This window comes from Lupinus angustifolius, chromosome LG09 (genome assembly GCF_001865875.1).
Source record: "Lupinus angustifolius cultivar Tanjil chromosome LG09, LupAngTanjil_v1.0, whole genome shotgun sequence".
NCBI classification, from domain to species: domain Eukaryota; kingdom Viridiplantae; phylum Streptophyta; class Magnoliopsida; order Fabales; family Fabaceae; genus Lupinus; species Lupinus angustifolius.
Window position 1 is genome coordinate 20744500 of NC_032017.1, and position 19360 is coordinate 20763859.

At 31.6% G+C, this 19360-nt stretch overlaps 2 protein-coding genes across 2 annotated transcripts; both read right to left on the bottom strand.

Annotated features, from left to right (window-relative positions):
* LOC109355852 lies at positions 647-3059 on the bottom strand. Its single transcript, XM_019599096.1, has 4 exons — positions 2780-3059; positions 2560-2697; positions 2236-2348; positions 647-1335 (listed from the first exon to the last, which is right to left on the bottom strand). The coding sequence occupies exons 1-4, from the start codon at positions 2879-2881 to the stop codon at positions 1092-1094; spliced, it is 597 nt and encodes a 198-aa protein (XP_019454641.1). The 5' UTR covers positions 2882-3059; the 3' UTR covers positions 647-1091.
* On the bottom strand, positions 4263-14999 carry LOC109356990 (E3 ubiquitin-protein ligase BRE1-like 2). The gene is made up of 20 exons (XM_019600663.1): positions 14981-14999; positions 14746-14830; positions 13889-14047; positions 13631-13718; positions 13317-13547; positions 12995-13162; positions 11089-11282; positions 10919-11002; positions 10682-10801; positions 10401-10587; positions 10157-10317; positions 9681-9752; positions 9312-9388; positions 8090-8284; positions 6833-6905; positions 6635-6721; positions 5888-6025; positions 5449-5651; positions 4810-4972; positions 4263-4622 (listed from the first exon to the last, which is right to left on the bottom strand). The coding sequence occupies exons 2-20, from the start codon at positions 14821-14823 to the stop codon at positions 4491-4493; spliced, it is 2610 nt and encodes an 869-aa protein (XP_019456208.1). The 5' UTR covers positions 14824-14830; positions 14981-14999; the 3' UTR covers positions 4263-4490.

Consider the following 19360-nt stretch of genomic DNA (forward strand, 5'->3'; position numbering starts at 1 on the left):
TATTTTTAGATGCAACAAAAAAACACATAAATATTTTAATGGAACTTATACTAACATATTACCTCACCTGTACCACAATTGTTGTCTCACTTTCTATATCATTCCATAACTTCATGTACCATCAATTTTGATTGGTTGAAAAAAAATATTCAAATTAAAATTATAATTATTAAATATTTTTCTAACAAATTACACATTCTGATACATTGAATGACACAAAATAATGGGATAACATATATCTTCCCCTATTTAGTGATCACTTGAAGCATGGATAAAGTACAAATCAGTACTTTATATGTGGAATTGTACACATGGAGCATATATGTCATGAAGAGGAATAAGTCAGGGGACAGAATGTAAAGAGTTAAGTAAATGGGACAATAAGGATGCTTATAAGCCACAGGTGTAGATTAAGAAATAAGAGAAGTGAAATACTAACTAATTTGAGAGTTGCAACTTAAGAAATAAGGGTACTGAAATATTAGCTGCAATGCCAACACATAGCAATCTCCTTAAATAACATTATCTTGTGCAAAAGTACACTGAAATTTATGTGCTATTCAATTCTGTGACAAGGAAACCTATAATTTCAAAACTTCTGTAAGATGTATTCTTCTTTAGTATCACTGAAGCTTAAAGAAAGATATAAGAGGTTCATATACACCTTGCATTTTCACCCATAACATAATGTGCATGTGCAGAATCATTTCTATACTGTACTACAAGCCTATCTCCTTCTTGATGTTTAAGACTTTCTAACAGTAGTTGCACATCTTTTACATCAGAAAGAGCACCAGCCCCTCCATAACTCATGAACAGAGGAAGGTCATTTGGAGTTGGCAGACTATAAAAAATTTAGCAATCAAAATAAAATAGAAGTATCTTAAACATCAAAACACAAAGGATGAAGAATGTGAAGCAAAGGCTAGCAAATGCAGGTTAAATAGTATACATCTCAGTGCAAATTCTGACTATAACAATAATCAACTACATTGCTAGTCTGTTTATCCAATTGAAAAGGCATATCCAGCATCTGCAGCCATCAATCAGCACTGCCGCTTAAAAGAACCATTTTAATAGCACTAGAAATACTAATGGAATTTTTCAGGTGTATGAACAGTAGGCGCACCCTTCATAATTGTTTCAGATGCTTTCACTGTAGCATCTGGCACTTTGGATCTTGTTAGGGGTCTTCTAAGTAACTGCCCCACTCTAGGTTTTATCTTGCCAAGTAATTGCCATCTTCCGGGTTTAATCTGTCCTAGCATTTTCATCTGCTCCCTTTTGAATTTCTTAGTTGCATACCAGATTCCACCTCGCCAACCCAAGCCATACCTGTATATCAGTCATAGCGAAAACTTTAAACTAAAAGGTAATTAAAACGTTTAAATCAATTCATTGCAAACAGATGAGTTATGAAGCAATAACATATTAATAGAGGACCATTGGTTATGTCAAACATGTAAACCAACACTGCATGCAATATTGCACTCCACATCAATGCAATACTCCTACCTCTAACTCTAATACCTTCCTAGCATGCTGTAAACATATACCATATATAAATAGAAATAATTTTCCACCAGTTAATGAAGCACTACCACATTTAAAGAGGAAGCTTGTTCATATCAAAATAAGTTTTACATCTCAAGGGTACTATATTTCAAATTAAGAAGCAACACTACTAAGGAATGATCTATGTCAAAGAGACAGAAAGGAGACACTAGAGAAAAGAAATGGAATATGAATGAGGAAAAGGGAGAAAGTAATACTAATAAGCCCCATTCCTCCCACTCCAAAAGTCATCTTCTCTCTTCACAAACTTATACCTGATATCTATCTTCACCATCTATTTTTCTTTTAACCTCAAATTTTAGAATCACAAATCTTAAAGCTAAAGAAGGATCAAATTTATGTTCAGGACACAGTTAGCATATGGAGAAAAAAAAGTGTACTTCATCAAACTATTTGTGCATCCTTTAAGTTTTACCATCCACGTTCATCTTAACAGTGCATCCATTTTTACATCTGCTGGCAGTGCCTCTATGCACAGATCAATGTGCTGTACCCAAACACTTACACATTATACCAAAGCAACAACCCTCTTTTCTTCTACCCTATACCTACCCTATCAATATGGCACAAGCATAGAGAGTGTATAAAATTCCATGACCACTCAGGAGCATTTTTAGAGTAGTACTTTATGAAGATAAGTGTCGGAAACAAGGAACAAACCCGATAATTAAGGTGGTTCCGGCAGTGGCAACACAAGCAGGAATACTGCAACTTCCTCCAGGACCAACAATGTCTTTGATTTCGGAATGTTCAAGGTTAGAATTGTTTTTCATCTGCCAAAAACAGAGAACACCATAAACTCACAATCAATAAGGTAAAGAATGGAAACAAATCATATACATAAGCAAATATTAACATCGAAAATTGCGACATTATGATAACATTTAGCACATGCATATATATATAATAGAATTGATATATTATGTTGTGTTGTAGCACATTTACAAAATTGAAACCTAAGTGGATGAATAAAGAGATAGTTACAGCAGATTCAATGGATCTAAGCCTTTCATCAACTTTGGAATCATGAAGATGACGTAAGGTGTATCCGAACCAAGCAGTGGCAACTGATGCAATGGAAGTCCCAACCGTAAACACCACACGATGCTTCTCAAAAGTATCCTATTCAATTCAATTCAATTCAATTCCATTCAAATCAAATCAAAAATCAAAATTGAAGAAGAGAATGATTGAATGAACGAACCTTGGTCAAAAAATAAGTGTCCTTGACGGCAACCCATGAATTACGAGCTTTTCTTTGAAGTTTTGGGGATGATAAGATTGAACTTCTTAGCCGCTCCATCATTTCGTTCTCTCTCTCACTTTCTCACTTACTGCATTGAAGAGATTACTGTAGTGCTATTCATAATTGGAGACTTCAATGAATTTAGTGATAAGAATTCATTCACAAATTCTTAGGAATTCAAATTGTGTGTACGTACTCTGTTACTTGATGTTCTGCAATTTCGGGTTTTTCTTTTTATGTGTGAATAAACCTATGGGGCTTTTCTTTTCTTTTTTGTATGTGAATAATAACCTTTGTAATTTGAGTTTCTGTTATATTTTGGATGTATAAATTTGATTTTTTTTATTTTATAAAATTGGGCAATCTGACCTGTCTAATTATTTATCGGACTTGAAAACGATTTTATTTTATAGTTTTAATTCCACCTGAATAACTTGGAAAGCAATCCAAAAGGTTCAGTTAAAACTAAAAAAATAAAGTAGAACTTTACTCTAATAATTTATTTTACTTTAGTCTAAAAAATCGAGAGATGTTACTCTAATATAATTAAACATAATTATTAATTACATACAAAATCATTGACACAAAAATAAAGAGTTTAAAATCTATACACTGTCAGCACATCATCCAGCATTGATTTGTAATACTTTTGTTTAAAGTCAATGGTAATTAATATATGAATGATGGAGATTTACTGTGTAAAAAACACTTACACCATTTATGTGTACACATATTAAATCCAAAAATAAAATATCCATGAACTAACTAATCTAAAAATATGTTCAAAATTCATAATCAAAAGATATCAATTTTTTTATATAACCAAGTATAACCTTTCACTTTGAACAAGAAATTAATCATTTTTAAAATGCATAAGTAAATATATCTAACAATGATGGAAGACTTGACATTCTAGTCTATATGAGTATCTAATAAGACATAAGACAACTAGATTCACTAGTATTGAAAAACACCATATGTAGATGCTGCTAAGACAAATTGAAATGTGGGCCTACAAGACTATGTTTTCCATCCAAAATACTTAGCATGACAATTGACAAGAGACAATTCCCTTCCATTCTTACTTCTAACTAAACCTATGTGGAAGCCTTATGAAGAATAAGGCCCAATACAAATTGTAAGGACTAAAACATCATAGAATGGAAGATATTGGAACCAATACGGAGATCAAAATCTAAATGAGTAAAATCTTAGGGATTAATACACAACAACAATCAAGATTGCTAGATGACATCAGCTACATAGTCGAACTATGTCATAATATTTTATCATAAATTATGCTAAAAATTTATAAGGATTGATATTTAAAGAAAATATTATAGGAACTAAAATCTTAAAAAACAAACAACAAGTACTAAATATTATCGAAACCTTTTAATAAAAGGTGTTTTGAAAAGTAATCAAAATACTTGACCTTCACAAAGAAGGTTAAGCACCACGGGGGAGGGGGTATGATGTTACCAAGAGCATGTAACATAAGTGAAACAAATAACCATTATTCAAATCCACAAGGTTACCATTTATTAAATAGGGAATAAGTCTTCACCAGAATCATAAAATGCAGAATGATTAATGCCCCTTTGAACCTATGATCTAGGTTACAAGCATAAACAGCAATGACAAACTGCAACTCATCTAAACATCAGTTTCATATCTTAACAAGGCGAACATCACTCTGACCAAATGCGGTTCCACAAGCAGGACACTTGCGGTGACGGAGCTCCAGATTTCTTTGAATGCATTGACTGCAGAACATATGACAGCACTTCACAATCACAACCTGCCAAAAACATATCAAACTCTTAGGTGTTTATGTTTTAATATGGATTTAGATTCTCTAAGGTGAGAAAAAAACATCCCAAATAAGCTTTCTATTTTCTAAAAAAAACCATTATAGTACACTTGACACAAGTCAATTAACTCAAATGAAGGCAAAAACAGTAGTTGGGTAAGTGGCCAATGGTTACCTCCTTCAGACGATCATAACAGACAGTACACTTGATCATGTTCTTGCAAACCTTTAATTCATCTTCGAGCTTTTGTACTGCTTCTTCTCCAGTTTCAGAGCTCAGCTCAGCAATTTGTCTGTTCATTTCCATGAGTTCATCCTCAAGCTTCTTCCGTGAACTCCTGTATCACACGATTGGATTAATTTGAATTGGGCCACTTGAGAGTTTATTTCATAGAAGATAATCATTTCCCCAAACTCGACTGTCAACCAAATCCATAAAATTAACGCAGATATTATAAAGAGCAAATTTGCACTAAAGTTACTAAAATCCAGACATGGCAAAAAGGACAACATACTCAGACTACAGCATTTGCTTTTCACCTTGTCAATTGAATAAATACTCACAAGATGGAGTAGTTTGATATGTTGTGTTTGCCAAATACACAATCTTAGAATCTGCATGATTAGCCCGATTTTGAACTTTCTTTTTTCTTCGGTAATAAATTATGTTTTTCACTTTTTCATTAACTATAGCATGATTTCTGTCAAACTAAGCCACCCTGGAATAGTATGAAATCCCGATGTAGAATCTTTTTAACAAAACATGTGTCTGATCCAGACTTGATATAACTAAACTCCTTAGATTTAAGAATACCTTTCACTTTCCAATTCCATTTCCATAACTTCCACATCTTTCTGAATTTGATTGTGTTCTTTCTCTGAAGACGAAACATTAGACTTGAGAAACTTCAACTCCTTCTCAGCATCAGCCAATTCCCACTTCGCAAATTCCAGGGCAACTGCAAGGTGTTTATCCTCTTGAGTAGATTTGATGGCTTCCAATAGAAGAGCTTTCATCTGCATGATTCAAATTATTATTAGCTCAGTTGGTAGAACTACGTGGCATAAAGTGTGAGCAGCCGGGTTCAAACCCTAGCACCTGCACAATTTTCCACTCCTCTCTCCCCATCAAAAACTTTATCTATCAAACAAATTATTGTTTATTACAGTAGCATCTGTGAAGTTTCAGTGGAATATCAAAATAAAATAAAAACATTAACAAGTAGGGGGCCAGGCAGCGGGAGAAGTCGGACCTGCTCTTCACTGTGTACAATCCTCGTCTTTGAATTTTCTAATGAAGCATTAATTTGCTGAAGTTGCTTTGCCAAGGCCTGCTTCTCAGACAGTGAAGTGCTATGTGCCTGTTTTGTCTTGACGCTCTCTGATACAAGCTGCAATAAGTTCCCAATATGATAACTTAAATGAATTATTTCATTAAAGAGCAAATACCAGTTTTTAACAAATCGCACAATTGACAATGCAAATTAAAGTCCTGTTTTGAACAAGATTTTGTCTGCCAAAATCAATCCTTGCAGCACAAGTTCATGGTGATGATTTGTTTAGGTAATTTACCAAATTAATCACAAATTTCTAGGTTGGTCCAGAGAAAACTCTATGAGATGCAGGCCCCCAGTTCTCCAAAAATCTTCCTAATATTAATTCTATCAAGTGGGACTCGCTTATAATTTATATAATTCCTCTTCAGTAATTTGACATCTATAAATGTTTTTTTACAATAACCAAATAGTCTAATTTTTGACAAATTCATACAATACCAGTTCTTCGAAATATTGACATATTTTTTTGAAATGTTTAAATATATTCCTTATCTAAGAAAACAATACCTCAGTTAAATATTAGTGACAAAGTCGAAACATTAAGTTTTTGTCAACCTGGTTAGCAAAAGCCTAGATGATAAAAGCATTACAAGAGTAGCTCCATGGAAAATTGGTGAAGATCATAGCAAGGAAGCATTTACTGAAGATACAAATAAGAAATACCTTAATATTATAGTCATCTCTCTCAGCTACCATCTGCAACAGATGTTGGTTCTGTGTCTGCATATCTTCGTATGCTTGACCAATAGTCTGAAAGAGAGTAATCAATTATATTACAAGAAAAGAGAGTTACACCATACCCATCACTTATGCATTCATCCAGAATGAGGAGGAATATAAAAGTCAAGTCAGATAGGAAACCTCAATTTCAGACATATATGTCTCTGCCTCAGTATCTTTAACTCTAATAGCCTCACTCAACTCCAAAACATCTCTGAAAATGGACAGATAAATGTGGAAATGGCATGTATCAACGGATTAATAAACTATCAGATTGTACAATCATTTATTTCATTCATAGAAGACAATCAACATGGGGAAAAAACAATTTGCTTCACTCTCACAAAACAAAATTACCAAGTGCGCCGAAATCACAGCATTAAATCAAACAATTGATACAACCAAATAAAAAAGTAAAAGAAAAATGTAAGGCAATCTTATGATATAGATCACATATATGTTTCAATTTCCAAATTTCATTAGAATGTATATAACATAAATTGAACTAATTTTCCACAAAAAGATGCTGAATTTTTGCGACTTATATATCATTATGGACATCTCAACCAAGTTTATAATGTAATTATTTCTACATACGTAGAGTTGCTTCTCTAAAACTTAACTTTGTTCAATTAAACCTTTAGTCCACCACCTTTTTCTTTACGCACCATATGGCCACAAGCCTACAACTGTAGTTTACTTCCTTTTTTTACCAAGACTAACATCCAAGTGCTTCAACTGTGGCCTTTGCCAAATGACCACCCGGTAGCATCAACTTTAGAAGTTATCACAGACGAGAACTAGTGGCATAATGCAACAAATATGGTTTCAACTCATTCCTGTAATAAAAACTGAATGTGGCTCTAGCAGACACATCATCCCAGGGCATGCAGCATTGTATCTAGAACATCATAGTGTGTCCATGAACTCTACATAAAATGTAACCCGTCTTCCCTACACACCTCATTGCCACTTCTCTCCCCAAATAAACAGCCACAAATATGTCAAAAAGATCAAGAGATAACATGACAATAGTCAATAAAGTTTGGGCTCAAAACTGCACGGCTCTATGTAGCCTTTTCTAATTAAATAGATATAAACCAAATCCTTTTTCAAATACAAGAGAGACTACACGAAGTGTCCTAAATTCTAGCCTAGAATATTCTGACACTTGCTAAATACTTATGGCAGGAAAATATAACTATAACCTGCTATATACAGAATTACAGATAATAAACTAAACATAATCAATGTAGGAGTATGCATTACAGCCAGGACTAATAACAACTAGCATCAACAAAATATGTGTCTAAAAAGGAAGGATAAAAACAATGCACCTAACCAGTTTGTCAATTCAACAAACTCAAAATCAATGTAGGAGTATGCATTAACACAAACCTCTCAGATGCATTTAGCTGGGCCTTCAGGTCCTCTAGTTCAGCTTCTGCAGCAGACAGCCTTTGTTCACAAGCAGCTTCAACTTCATTAGCAGCTTTTACTCTCAATACTAGACTATGTTCATCTAAAGCATTTTGCAGTCCTTCAGCTTGGGAGCGTGCATTTCTTTCAGATTCTCTAATTTCCGCTATAGTGCTGATAGCCAAGTTTTATAGCATATTAAGAACAAATCATTCAAGTAGACGGGGGGGTGATAGTTTTGAATGCAAAAAAACTAACAAATCCTTAGATAGTTATGATCTAAAACTAAGGTCCCATTGTTTATATTTTTTACTTTTAAAAGGTTACTTCTGACAAGTGTACCCTTGTTTGGTTGGGGCACACTACTACCGCTTATCCAAAAAAGCTGAAATTCAGCTTTTAGGAGAATAAAAACATTTAAAACAAACTTTTTTTGGAGAATCGCTTGTTTAGAGTCCTAAACAAATAGGCCATAATAAATGTTCACCGTAGGTTCAATTTCATAATAAAACATTAACAAATTGGGCATCATGAACGGAAACATAGTAACATACTACAGAAACAATTGTCCCATACAGTTTTCCTTGCCAAAAGTATTAAAGGCGATGCGAACAATATTAAATGTAGGATTGGCTTAATTGATATAAGCCTTCACCACCCACCAGGTGAGAACGAATTAGGACATGAAAGTAAGATTTAAAATAGAAGAGACTGGAACCATTTGAGGACAAAAATTTGATACTTTCTATAATTGAAGTTCCTGAAGAAAGAAATGAATACAGAAGGAACAATGGAACCCTGTATAACATTGAAGCAATGGGAGCAAAAAAGGCAATACAAGGGAGAAAAACCACAAATCAAGGACTTGCCACACCCAGAATCCTCTCCGAATTTAATATTGAAGGTCAGGAACCATCTCCATCTCATCCTTTCTTCTATTAAGAAGCTGATTTAATTATCTTCTATCTTGGAGGGTTTTCCATCTAGCTATGGTATGCTGTATGCACAGCAGCCACTACTTTTCATTACTTCATCCACAAAATGCATGTTATCATCAGAAACACAAAGGAAGCAGCATCGGGTAAAAAGGAGGAAAAACATCACTAGCATATCAGCATTTACTTTAGAAAAGATTTTATCCGATAAGTTTAAGTATATGAGAGACTCTCCCAACCATCTTAACAACCATAGATTAGCATACCTTTTTTCATAATTCTCATCACCGTGCATTTCAACAATGAGTCCTAACTCCATATTATCCCACTCTAACTTTTCGATCTGTGTAACAAACCATCTCAATCAGTAATTTGTATAAGATTATTCAATAGTTATATTAAGATACAATCTATAATACTTCAAAAATCACAATGTGAAATGTGTTTGAGAATCTTGGAAGCACAGGTGCATATACACATGCATAACTCACAATTAAAGAAAAAGTAAATGTTTCCAGTCAAATTTGAGTGAGTCATACACATACTCCTGATTCATAAAGTAACGGATAATTGGCATGCAGTCAAATCAATCTCAAATCAGAAAGCATTCAAGGTAAAGAGTGGTGTAGGCTTACCAATGCCTTTAAAGACTTGATTTCCAAATCCTGTTCAGCAGATCTGTTTACAAGGCTTGTAAGTTCGCTTGTCTGCTACAAAATAAAGGAATTAATAATCCTCAATGACAAAAGTAAAGTGTGTTGTCTGTATCTAAGGGAAAGAACTTCTTCCTATAAGCTCTTGCAGTATGCTCCAAGCAACATGATTTCTCAAGTCATGGTGTAAGAAAAAAAATCAAAACAACTTTTGTGTCTGTTCCAAACAAAACAACAGCTTAAGCTTTTAAGGGAATGGTTTCTTCACATTTGACAACAAAAATTAAGAGCTAAAGACTTATGCTTTATGAAACTCCAATTCCTTACAAAGGTAAGTAACTATGCTGAAAACATCAGAGTCAAAATAACTGCATATATTTCTGTAAAAGATCTATAACAAAGCAGGTGCGAAAGAAAAGGAAGGGGCACATTATATTGGATCAGTTTTTGAGAAGAACCTTCGCACTCAAATATGCTCTTAAATGATTCACTTTTTCACGTACAAATACAGCCTCCTGAGCTGTATCCTTCCATCGCTTCAATTGAGCATCCATCATCCCCATTTCATTAGATAAAGCAGTGGACATCACATGAAACTCGGATTTGATATCCTTTCTCCCTGAAACATGTAATACTGTCAGAAACTAGAAGATCCAATCATATTATCTGCAATTCTAAACATAGAACAGGTGATAGGATGACCAGTATCCTGTATAGCCTCTTCCATCTTCATTTCAAGATCATTCTTTTCCATAATACACTTCTGCAACTGAAGCTCTAGCTCTTCAGTCTTATAGTCAGAGTTGCCCCTGGTATGCCTTGCAGTATCAGCAGACTCCAATTTCAAATTCAGTTCTTTCTCCCATTTTGCAACATGAACACTTCCAGCCTGAAGTTGAATTTGAAAATTTGAGAAAGGGGAAAAATATACCATTACAACCAAACTGTTGCATATCTAAGAATAAAATGAAATCACTATTGACCTTCAGAGACTCTGTCAACATTTTATACCGATCCAATTCAGTATTCCAATGTTGAAGTTGATCATTTGCCAAAGAGTATATTCGGGAAGAGCGTACATATTTGTCATCATTCAGTTCATTCTGTGAATAAACATTCATGAAAGGAGCAATTGCATGGAACTTGGGGGTGGATTCATCTTAATAATTCAAGAAAACGTAACAACACTATTATAGATAAGATCACCCACAGCAACAAACCTGAAGATCTTGTAATTGCTTTGTCAAAATTTGATTGTCTTCCTGGGCATCTTGAAGCTCAGAAAGACGACCAGCAACCACTATCTGTGACATTATGCGAGCATATATCTTCATTAGATGAAGGAAAAAGACAAGGGAACAAAGGATGGAAAGAAAACCACACAACAAACCTTTGATTCTTCAATTGAATCCTTCAACTCACGTGAACTCGTAGTCCTCTCTGCAGGTTTTTCAGGAGACAGGTTCCCATTCACTGCATTTGAATTGTGGGAACGCATCCCTGGTGCTGAATCCTTTTGCATTTTCAGATTGACTAGTTTCCTTCTACACTCTTCAAGTTCAGTCAAGCTCTCATCAAGCTCACCTTTCAATATGAAGAGAAGAAACTCTCAAGGAACATATATATAAAGCTTATTCTCACTAGGTGAGGTCAGCTACGTGGATCAAATGACACCATAATATTTTATAATAAATCATGTTCATTGACAAACCATTGATATTTAAATTATTCTCAATTGTTTCGCTTATATTTTTTTCTTAGTCTCCCTTCGCCTCTATAATTTGACTACCATCCGTTTGATCATACACATACCCGAACCACCGAAGGCAAGCCTCTATCATCTTTTCTACATTAGGTGTTGTTACCCCAATAGTATCTCTAATGCATTCATTACTAACCATATCTTGTCTAATGTGTCCACTCATCCAAAACGAGATGTTCATCTCTAATGCATAAATCTAAGACGAATTAGGAAATTATTAAATTCTTCAACTTCCGCACCAAGAACGGGCGTTTGCCTACACCAAAACTATCCTCCATAAGAGACAATCTATCTGAACCGGGAACAACCACAAAAAGAGGCTAGCTCTCCCAACGATGGTTTTTTCCATACACAAGACTCGAACTCAAGACCTTGCTTAAGGAGAATCAAACATATATCACTTGAAACAACCACAGTTTGGTTATAAAATTCCATTTTTGGAACACTAGTACATTCTTAGCCCCTAATTGGAATAGATTAAATGAATTAACTAATATGGAAAATATATAAATTCCAACAATTAAAACTTAGTAAAAATTATAATAAAATAAATCCATTAAAATCCTACCAAATTTAAGAGAATTTCTATTTATATACTTCTAAAACCAGAAGTATTTCAAAATCAAATGAATTATGTTTTATAGATTTCCAAAAAAACATTTACAAAATATTTCATTACAGACAAACTCTAACAAATAGAATTCCATCTTCAGTAGTTTTTAAACATGAGCAGCTCGCTCAAAATTGCATGCCTATTTGTTACCAATATTAAACGATAATCCCCATTCCCCACTACTGAGTGATGATCAAATCAAAGTAATACTCTGCTTCTACTTAATATCAGATTCAGTGGATAATAGGTTTTCCGATTTCACTTTAGAAGTACCTTTGATTTATCTTATGAAATAGTGCAATTCATCTACCAACAAGATGTGCCAAATATACAATTTTCTGAATAAATAAACTAATGAATCATCAAATCAACAAGAAACCAACAATTTTCCCAAGACAGATTCATTTAAAAATTATAGCAGTAAGACATACCAAAGAAAATTTTAGAGTAAAACCTCAATTTGGTTCACAAAAGATTTTAAAAACATCAAACTATTCCTCCAAAGATTAGTACATCAATCTGGATTTGAATGATACTTGCTGACATCAAAATAGTACAAAAGATACTGAATACTAGGAGCAAATTCATGCCATGCGCTGACCAAACGTCATCATTTGAGGATTACTTTGATGTCATTAACCTTCCGAGGACCAAATTAGTATTCCGGAAATCATTTTCAAGGACATATTAGGAAATTACTCCTATACCATTTTTTGGTGTACTATACCACTTACAATAAAAAAATTACCATCACCAAACACAAGAAAACATTCTTCTTTTAACTAGGTGACACTAACCCTTTAGAAACCATTGCAAATGACAATCAACATCACTGAAAAACTTTAAAACGATTTGCTATTAGAAGATTCACAATAACTGAAGTAGTAAAAGCAAAGAAGAAAAAGAAACATTTCAAAAGACCTGCAAGGTGTTTAATGTCAGCTTGATCTTGTAAGTTCCCACTAATATAATTTTGAATACCAACAGCATACTCTTTATGCATCGCATTAAGAGCATCAATCGCTTCACGTAAATTATATGCATCCTCTTTCATTATATCATCAACCTTAGACATTTGGATGATAAGATCTGCAAACCCAACAATAAGTAAGTACAACAGATCATTTATACAAATTACCTTAAAAGAATCCAACATAAATTTTATCTGGAAGAAAAATGCCAATTCAATAATTAATAAAAACAATATAACTCAACATTCAGAAGCACATTAAATGTTTCTAACCTTCTGAAGATAAAACTCCATGCAAAACCTGGGCTATACTGCCAATTTTTTCTGTCTGAGAATCAATAGTATCTTGAAGGAGTTTCAACAACTCTAATGTAGATGACTGACGCAAGGCAAGGGCTTCCTCAACATAATCAACAATCTCATCATTACTGGTTCCTTCAACAGAATCCTTCTGGATTAAATTGCGAAGAAATATATCCTCCACAGGACACAAGTGAAGTGAACCTAGAGAGCATGTCAAGTCAGTCTCTTGGATTTTCTCAATACTGCATGAATGAAATATATTTGATATAATAAACATCAAATACCTTGAGGATTCTCAGGGTTATCCAAAGTTTTCAATGCATCCGGGCCTCTCCCAGCTTGTATACCAAGAAGAACTAGATCACTAACTAACTGGAAAAACAAATAAGAAAGTCAAACCAAAGTGTGTTACCAACAGAAATATAACAAAAGGTGCCATGCACTACCTTTTATGGAAACAGTACTTTGAAAAGGGGAAGATAAATTAACTAATTGGAGATGAAAGGAAAAGTAAACAAGAGTGTATGATTATAAGGAATAACCTGAATCCAGCATTGGTTCACCGCAATTAACAAGTCATCATAAGCCTCTTGTCTTCCTTTTAAATTTTTAATTTTTTCTTCAAGATCTTGCAAATTATGTTTTTGGGTGTTTGTCTGTTGAACAAGCTGCTTATGGACCTCTACGACTCCTGCATCAGCCTGGGGAGAGAATAAATATTCTCCGTTATGCAAGTAAAACATATAAATAATTCATGACCAACAAATCTCATTGCCACACAAATAGAGTTGTCATACTCATAGTGATAAACAAGAAACCAAATAGTGCTTCTTTTTAACATCTAAAACTCAACCTAAGCACCTCAATGGAAATGGGGAAAAATCATACACCAAACACACTCGCACTTTTTAAAATAAAAAAATGGATGATTCTCAGTGCCAAGAAACATCCCCCCTCCCCAAAAAATATAAGCACTATAATGTAAGTGTAACTAAAGGGCGGCCTATTGTTCAAAGCTCCATCTAGTAGAGTCTGGGAACGGTAGATATCCAGAGCCTTACCCTCACAAGAGAAACTGTTTCCAGGATTTGAACCATGACACAAGACAAACAACGTTAACGTTTCGGTTGCGCCGATACTCACCCTCCAATGTAAGTGTAACTAATCAGAATTAATTCTTCCTGCTGTTGACAAGCCCTAGATAGCAGCAACTAGTGATGACCAAGCACAACAAAATTGATAATCCACCCCTTGTTTTAATAAAAGAGCAAAAATCATACAGTGCCACGACACCAAACAGATATAATAACCCCAAATTCACGATCAATTCAACACAAACACTGAAATTCACAACTAGATAATCACCACAACAGAAAACATCAACAAAGAAAGGGATTACGTTTTTGTTATTGGTAGAGTTTCTGGGCGTGCGGTGAGGCTTCTTCTGTTCGCGTTCGTTGTCGTCGGAATTTTCCATTGCGATTCTGAAATTATGAACAAAACCAAACACAGCATTAGGAACAGCTTTTCATGAAGAAAAAAACAAAGCTAGTTTCGTTTATGAGTTATAAGAGAAAGAAAAGAAAAATGAAGTGTGTTGAGAAGAGAGAAACAGAAAATAAAAGAGAACTCACACTAAAACTGTTCTAGTATTTTTCCTCTTTTTTAATTCATAGGAGCCTTGAAATTTATATTGTTGGAAAAATAATCCCTGTGTAATGGCTGCTATTATAGTATATTTTTTTTTTCCGCTTTGCACCGGAGGTAATTCTATTATCCCAATCGAAATTATAAATAGGTATGGAGAGCTAACTCTTTCAACCGAACATTTTTTATCCATAAATTTCGAGATTTGCCTAAGGAGAATCAAACATATACTACTTGAACCAATGTCTATTGGTACTATTATAGGACGCTTTGAACTAAATTAAAGTATTAAACCTTATTAATAAACTAATAATCATTTCAAATATATTGTTAAATGCACACAATTATGACTCGAGAGAGAAAGGATTTTTTTTTTCTTTTGAAAAAACTTTAGTTAATTTGTGATTCTATATTTTATCCTCATTATCTTCTTATTTTAAAAATGTATTTAAAAAAGTTGACTAATTGAATAATTTTAACTACAAATTATAAATATTTAGCACAAAATATTATATTTATCATTTATAAACAAACTATATGTTACAAAATAATGGGAAAATGGGTTAATAAACACGATCAACATGTTAGCATAAATAAAACAAATAATTGCTCTAAAAAACTTTATCCTCTTCTAGGCCTTACAAAAATTCGAGTCCAAAGTGTCTTAAAAATGTTGCATGTTGCAAATAAATAAGTAATAGTTAAATTTGTTTTTGTAAGATCTTAAAGTGAAAAATACAAAATCTAGTTCCTTGATCAATAGTTTTTCTTTATGGTTAAATCACATTTTCATATCGATAACAATGTAGATCTCGTAAATAATATAATATTTATTAATTAGGTTAACATTCATGCCATATAGGAAAGTTATATATAGGTCAAATCAAATGATAGAAGGTAGCTACTTCAAATTTTGTGTCATAAGTGGAAGTAAAATTTATCTTGCCAACACTAATTAGGTCAAATATTGTTTTATCTTGAATCTACAAAAATTGATTAGAAATAGTACAAATGTAAATATAATTGTAGCAAGCACTAATTTACTATCACTTCATAAATTTAGTAATCATTACATTAATTATTTTCTCTGGTGAATATATAAAGTTAAAATAAAGTGTAATTATTATGGAGTAATTTATATTTTCTATTTTGTCAATATTGATAATTGCAATTATCAAAGAAAATCTAAGTCTGAACTTAGATGTCACTCATGGAGAGGTTTACATGTTAATAATAGGCATAGTGAATATTTAATATCTTTACTATATCACAAATAAAATATATAAAAAGTGAATATTTAATATTAAAAAATAAAAATTAAGATATAGAGATATGAAGAATTTATCAACATGTTAGCAAGTATTAAATCTCATATGCAATATTAGATTTGATTGACTCTCATGGTTGGTAAAAAAACTTTAATAATCTAATAAATTCCTTAAGGAAGTAATTAAATTGTAGGCATTTAATATATATTTTAAATTTTTGAAAATAATGTAATTAATTTCTTGTTAAAAAGAGTACTAAAAAGATTTGTATGGAGAATTTAGAACTATTTTAATTTTTACATGTAAAGTTTTTAACAACAAATGAGAAATTATATAGTTGTTACTTGTTAAGATTTTGAACTCCAATCTTCACATTTACATATCGTAATCATCCTAACTTTAAAAATGATATCGAAATTAAAATTTTAAAATATTTTTTATTGAAATGCAATTGTAAGAGAACACCCAATGTATTATATCTTTCTACCTTGTTAGAATTAACTTTAATAATCATCTTAATATTGGATGATTAAATAAATAGTTCAAGGAAAATATTAAATATATTTTTATGGTAATTGTTTAAAAATATTACAATGTTTAATATTATGCGTTTTAATAATTAGAAAGATTACTAGAAAAATGTATGGAGAATTTAGAATTTTTTATTAAAAAAATATATTGAATGTAAGAAAATTAATAAAATCCATTGAAAAATTGAAATAGAATATATGGCAACAACAATCAAGTTTTAATCATAGTGTTTGAGGTCAATTATCTAAATTGAGTGATGTCATAATATAAATAGAATATACTTATAAAAGGGTAAATACTAAATAGTTGGTGGGAAATATTGAATAAATTTAATATATTTTTATAGTAATTGGTTGAAATGTAATAAGTATTTGATATCTTTTTTATTTACTAATTAAAAATATTAATTTTTGAATTTAGAAAAAAAAATTAATTGAAATTTAATTAATAATCTAGATAAGGATGAGTGCATTATAGATAAGGCTAATAATGAATCAAACCAACTCTGTATTTACTTAAAATTTGACTTGTTATTTAGCTCGAAAGTTTTTGTTCATAAACCAAATGAACCGAAATTAAGTTAAATAAAATTTGACTTATAAGGTTCATGAGTTGTCTGAATGTATATTATATATATATGAATTTGATAACATAGGTAACCTCCCTTTTTAGTTAGGTAAATGTTAGAATTATATGTATATATATGTGGAGAGGATCTTAACTATCCATTCTAAGAAAATTCAATGCTTTAAATTATTGAGTATATTTAAACCATTAGATTTTCATAAAATTGATAGGTAAGATATGAAGTGGGTTTTTTAACTTACTTCAAGAGTAAAATTGATGTGTGTGCGTATAAATAACTTAGTACAATATTTTTTCTAAAAGAATTAATTATTTAAGTTGTCCAGATGAACCAATTTGAGTTGAGCTGAACAGTTCGTGAATTTTAACCGAGCCAGAAAAATAAATGGTATAGAACTTAAGTCGAGTTTTGAGCTGAGCAAATCCTTATTAAGTTGAGCTCTAGTTCGACTCCATTCAACTCATTTTTAACCTTAGACTCCATAAAAAATACACATAGAGCAATGTTTTTGTTTTAAGATAACAATTGTGTGTCTTGATGTAGTTTTAAGATAACAATTGTTTTAATATTTGATGATTAAATAAATAGTTCAAGGAAAATCTGTTTGAGGTCAATTATCTAAATTGAGTGATGTCATAATATAAATAGAATATACTTATAAAAGGTGTTGGTGGGAAATATTGAATAAATTTAATATATTTTTATAGTAATTGGTTGAAATGTAATAAGTATTTGATATTTTTTTTATTTACTAATTAAAAATATTAAATTTTGAATTTAGCAAAAATTTAATTGAAATTTAATTAATAATGTAGATAAGGATGAGTGCATTATAGATAAGGCTAATAATGAATCAAACCAACTCTGTATTTACTTGAAATTTGACTCGTTATTTAGCTCGAAAGTTTATGTTCATAAGTCAAATGAACTGAATTTGAGTTAAATAAAATTTGACTTATTAGGTTCATGAGTTGTCTCAATGTGTATATATATATATATATATGAATTTGATAACATAGGTAACCTCCCTTTTTAGTTGGGTAAATGTTAGAATTATATATATATATATATGGAGAAGATTTATTTTACATCTTAACTATCCATTCTAAGAAAATTCAATGCTTTAAACTATTGAGTATATCTAAACTATTAGATTTTCATAAAATTGATAGGTAAGATATGAAGTAGGTTTTTCTAACTTACTTCAAGAGTAAGTGGATCCTCTTATTTATATATATATATATATATACCAAACTGATATATATATATATATGTATGTATATATATATGTATGTATATGTATATAATTAACTTAGTACAATATTTTTGTAAAAGAATTAATTATTTGAGTTGTCCAAATGAACCAATTTGAGTTGAGTTGAACAGTTCGTGAACTTTAACTGAGCCAAAAATATAAATCGTATTGAATTCGAGTCGAGTTTTGAACTGAGCAAATCTTTATTAAGTTGAACTCTAGTTCGACTCCATTCAACTCATTTTTAACCTTAGACTCCATAAAAAATACATATAGAGCAATGTTTTTATTTTAAGATAACAATTGTGTGTCTTGATGTATTTTTCCTTTGGTATGATTAATTTCACTTTAATAAATAAATAGCGGAAGGAAAAAATTAAATGCACTTAATATATTCTTTATAGTATTTTTTGAAAATATAGTAACTATTTAATATTTTATTTATTAACTAATATAAATATTATTGGAAAATTTTATTAGGAGAATTTAGAATAATTTTAATTTCCACTTAATTAAATATACATGGATGGATGGGTGTATCAATGATGAAATCTAACATATCTTCTTATAAAATTATCTTATAAATTATCATACACATAAATGATGAGATCATGTATCTAGAGATAATAAAAATATCAAAACTATAGGCACTATAAAATACTTATAACGAGTAGCCACAAAAATAACTTAGAGAATATGTATTAAAATTTTCGCTTTGAGGATACAT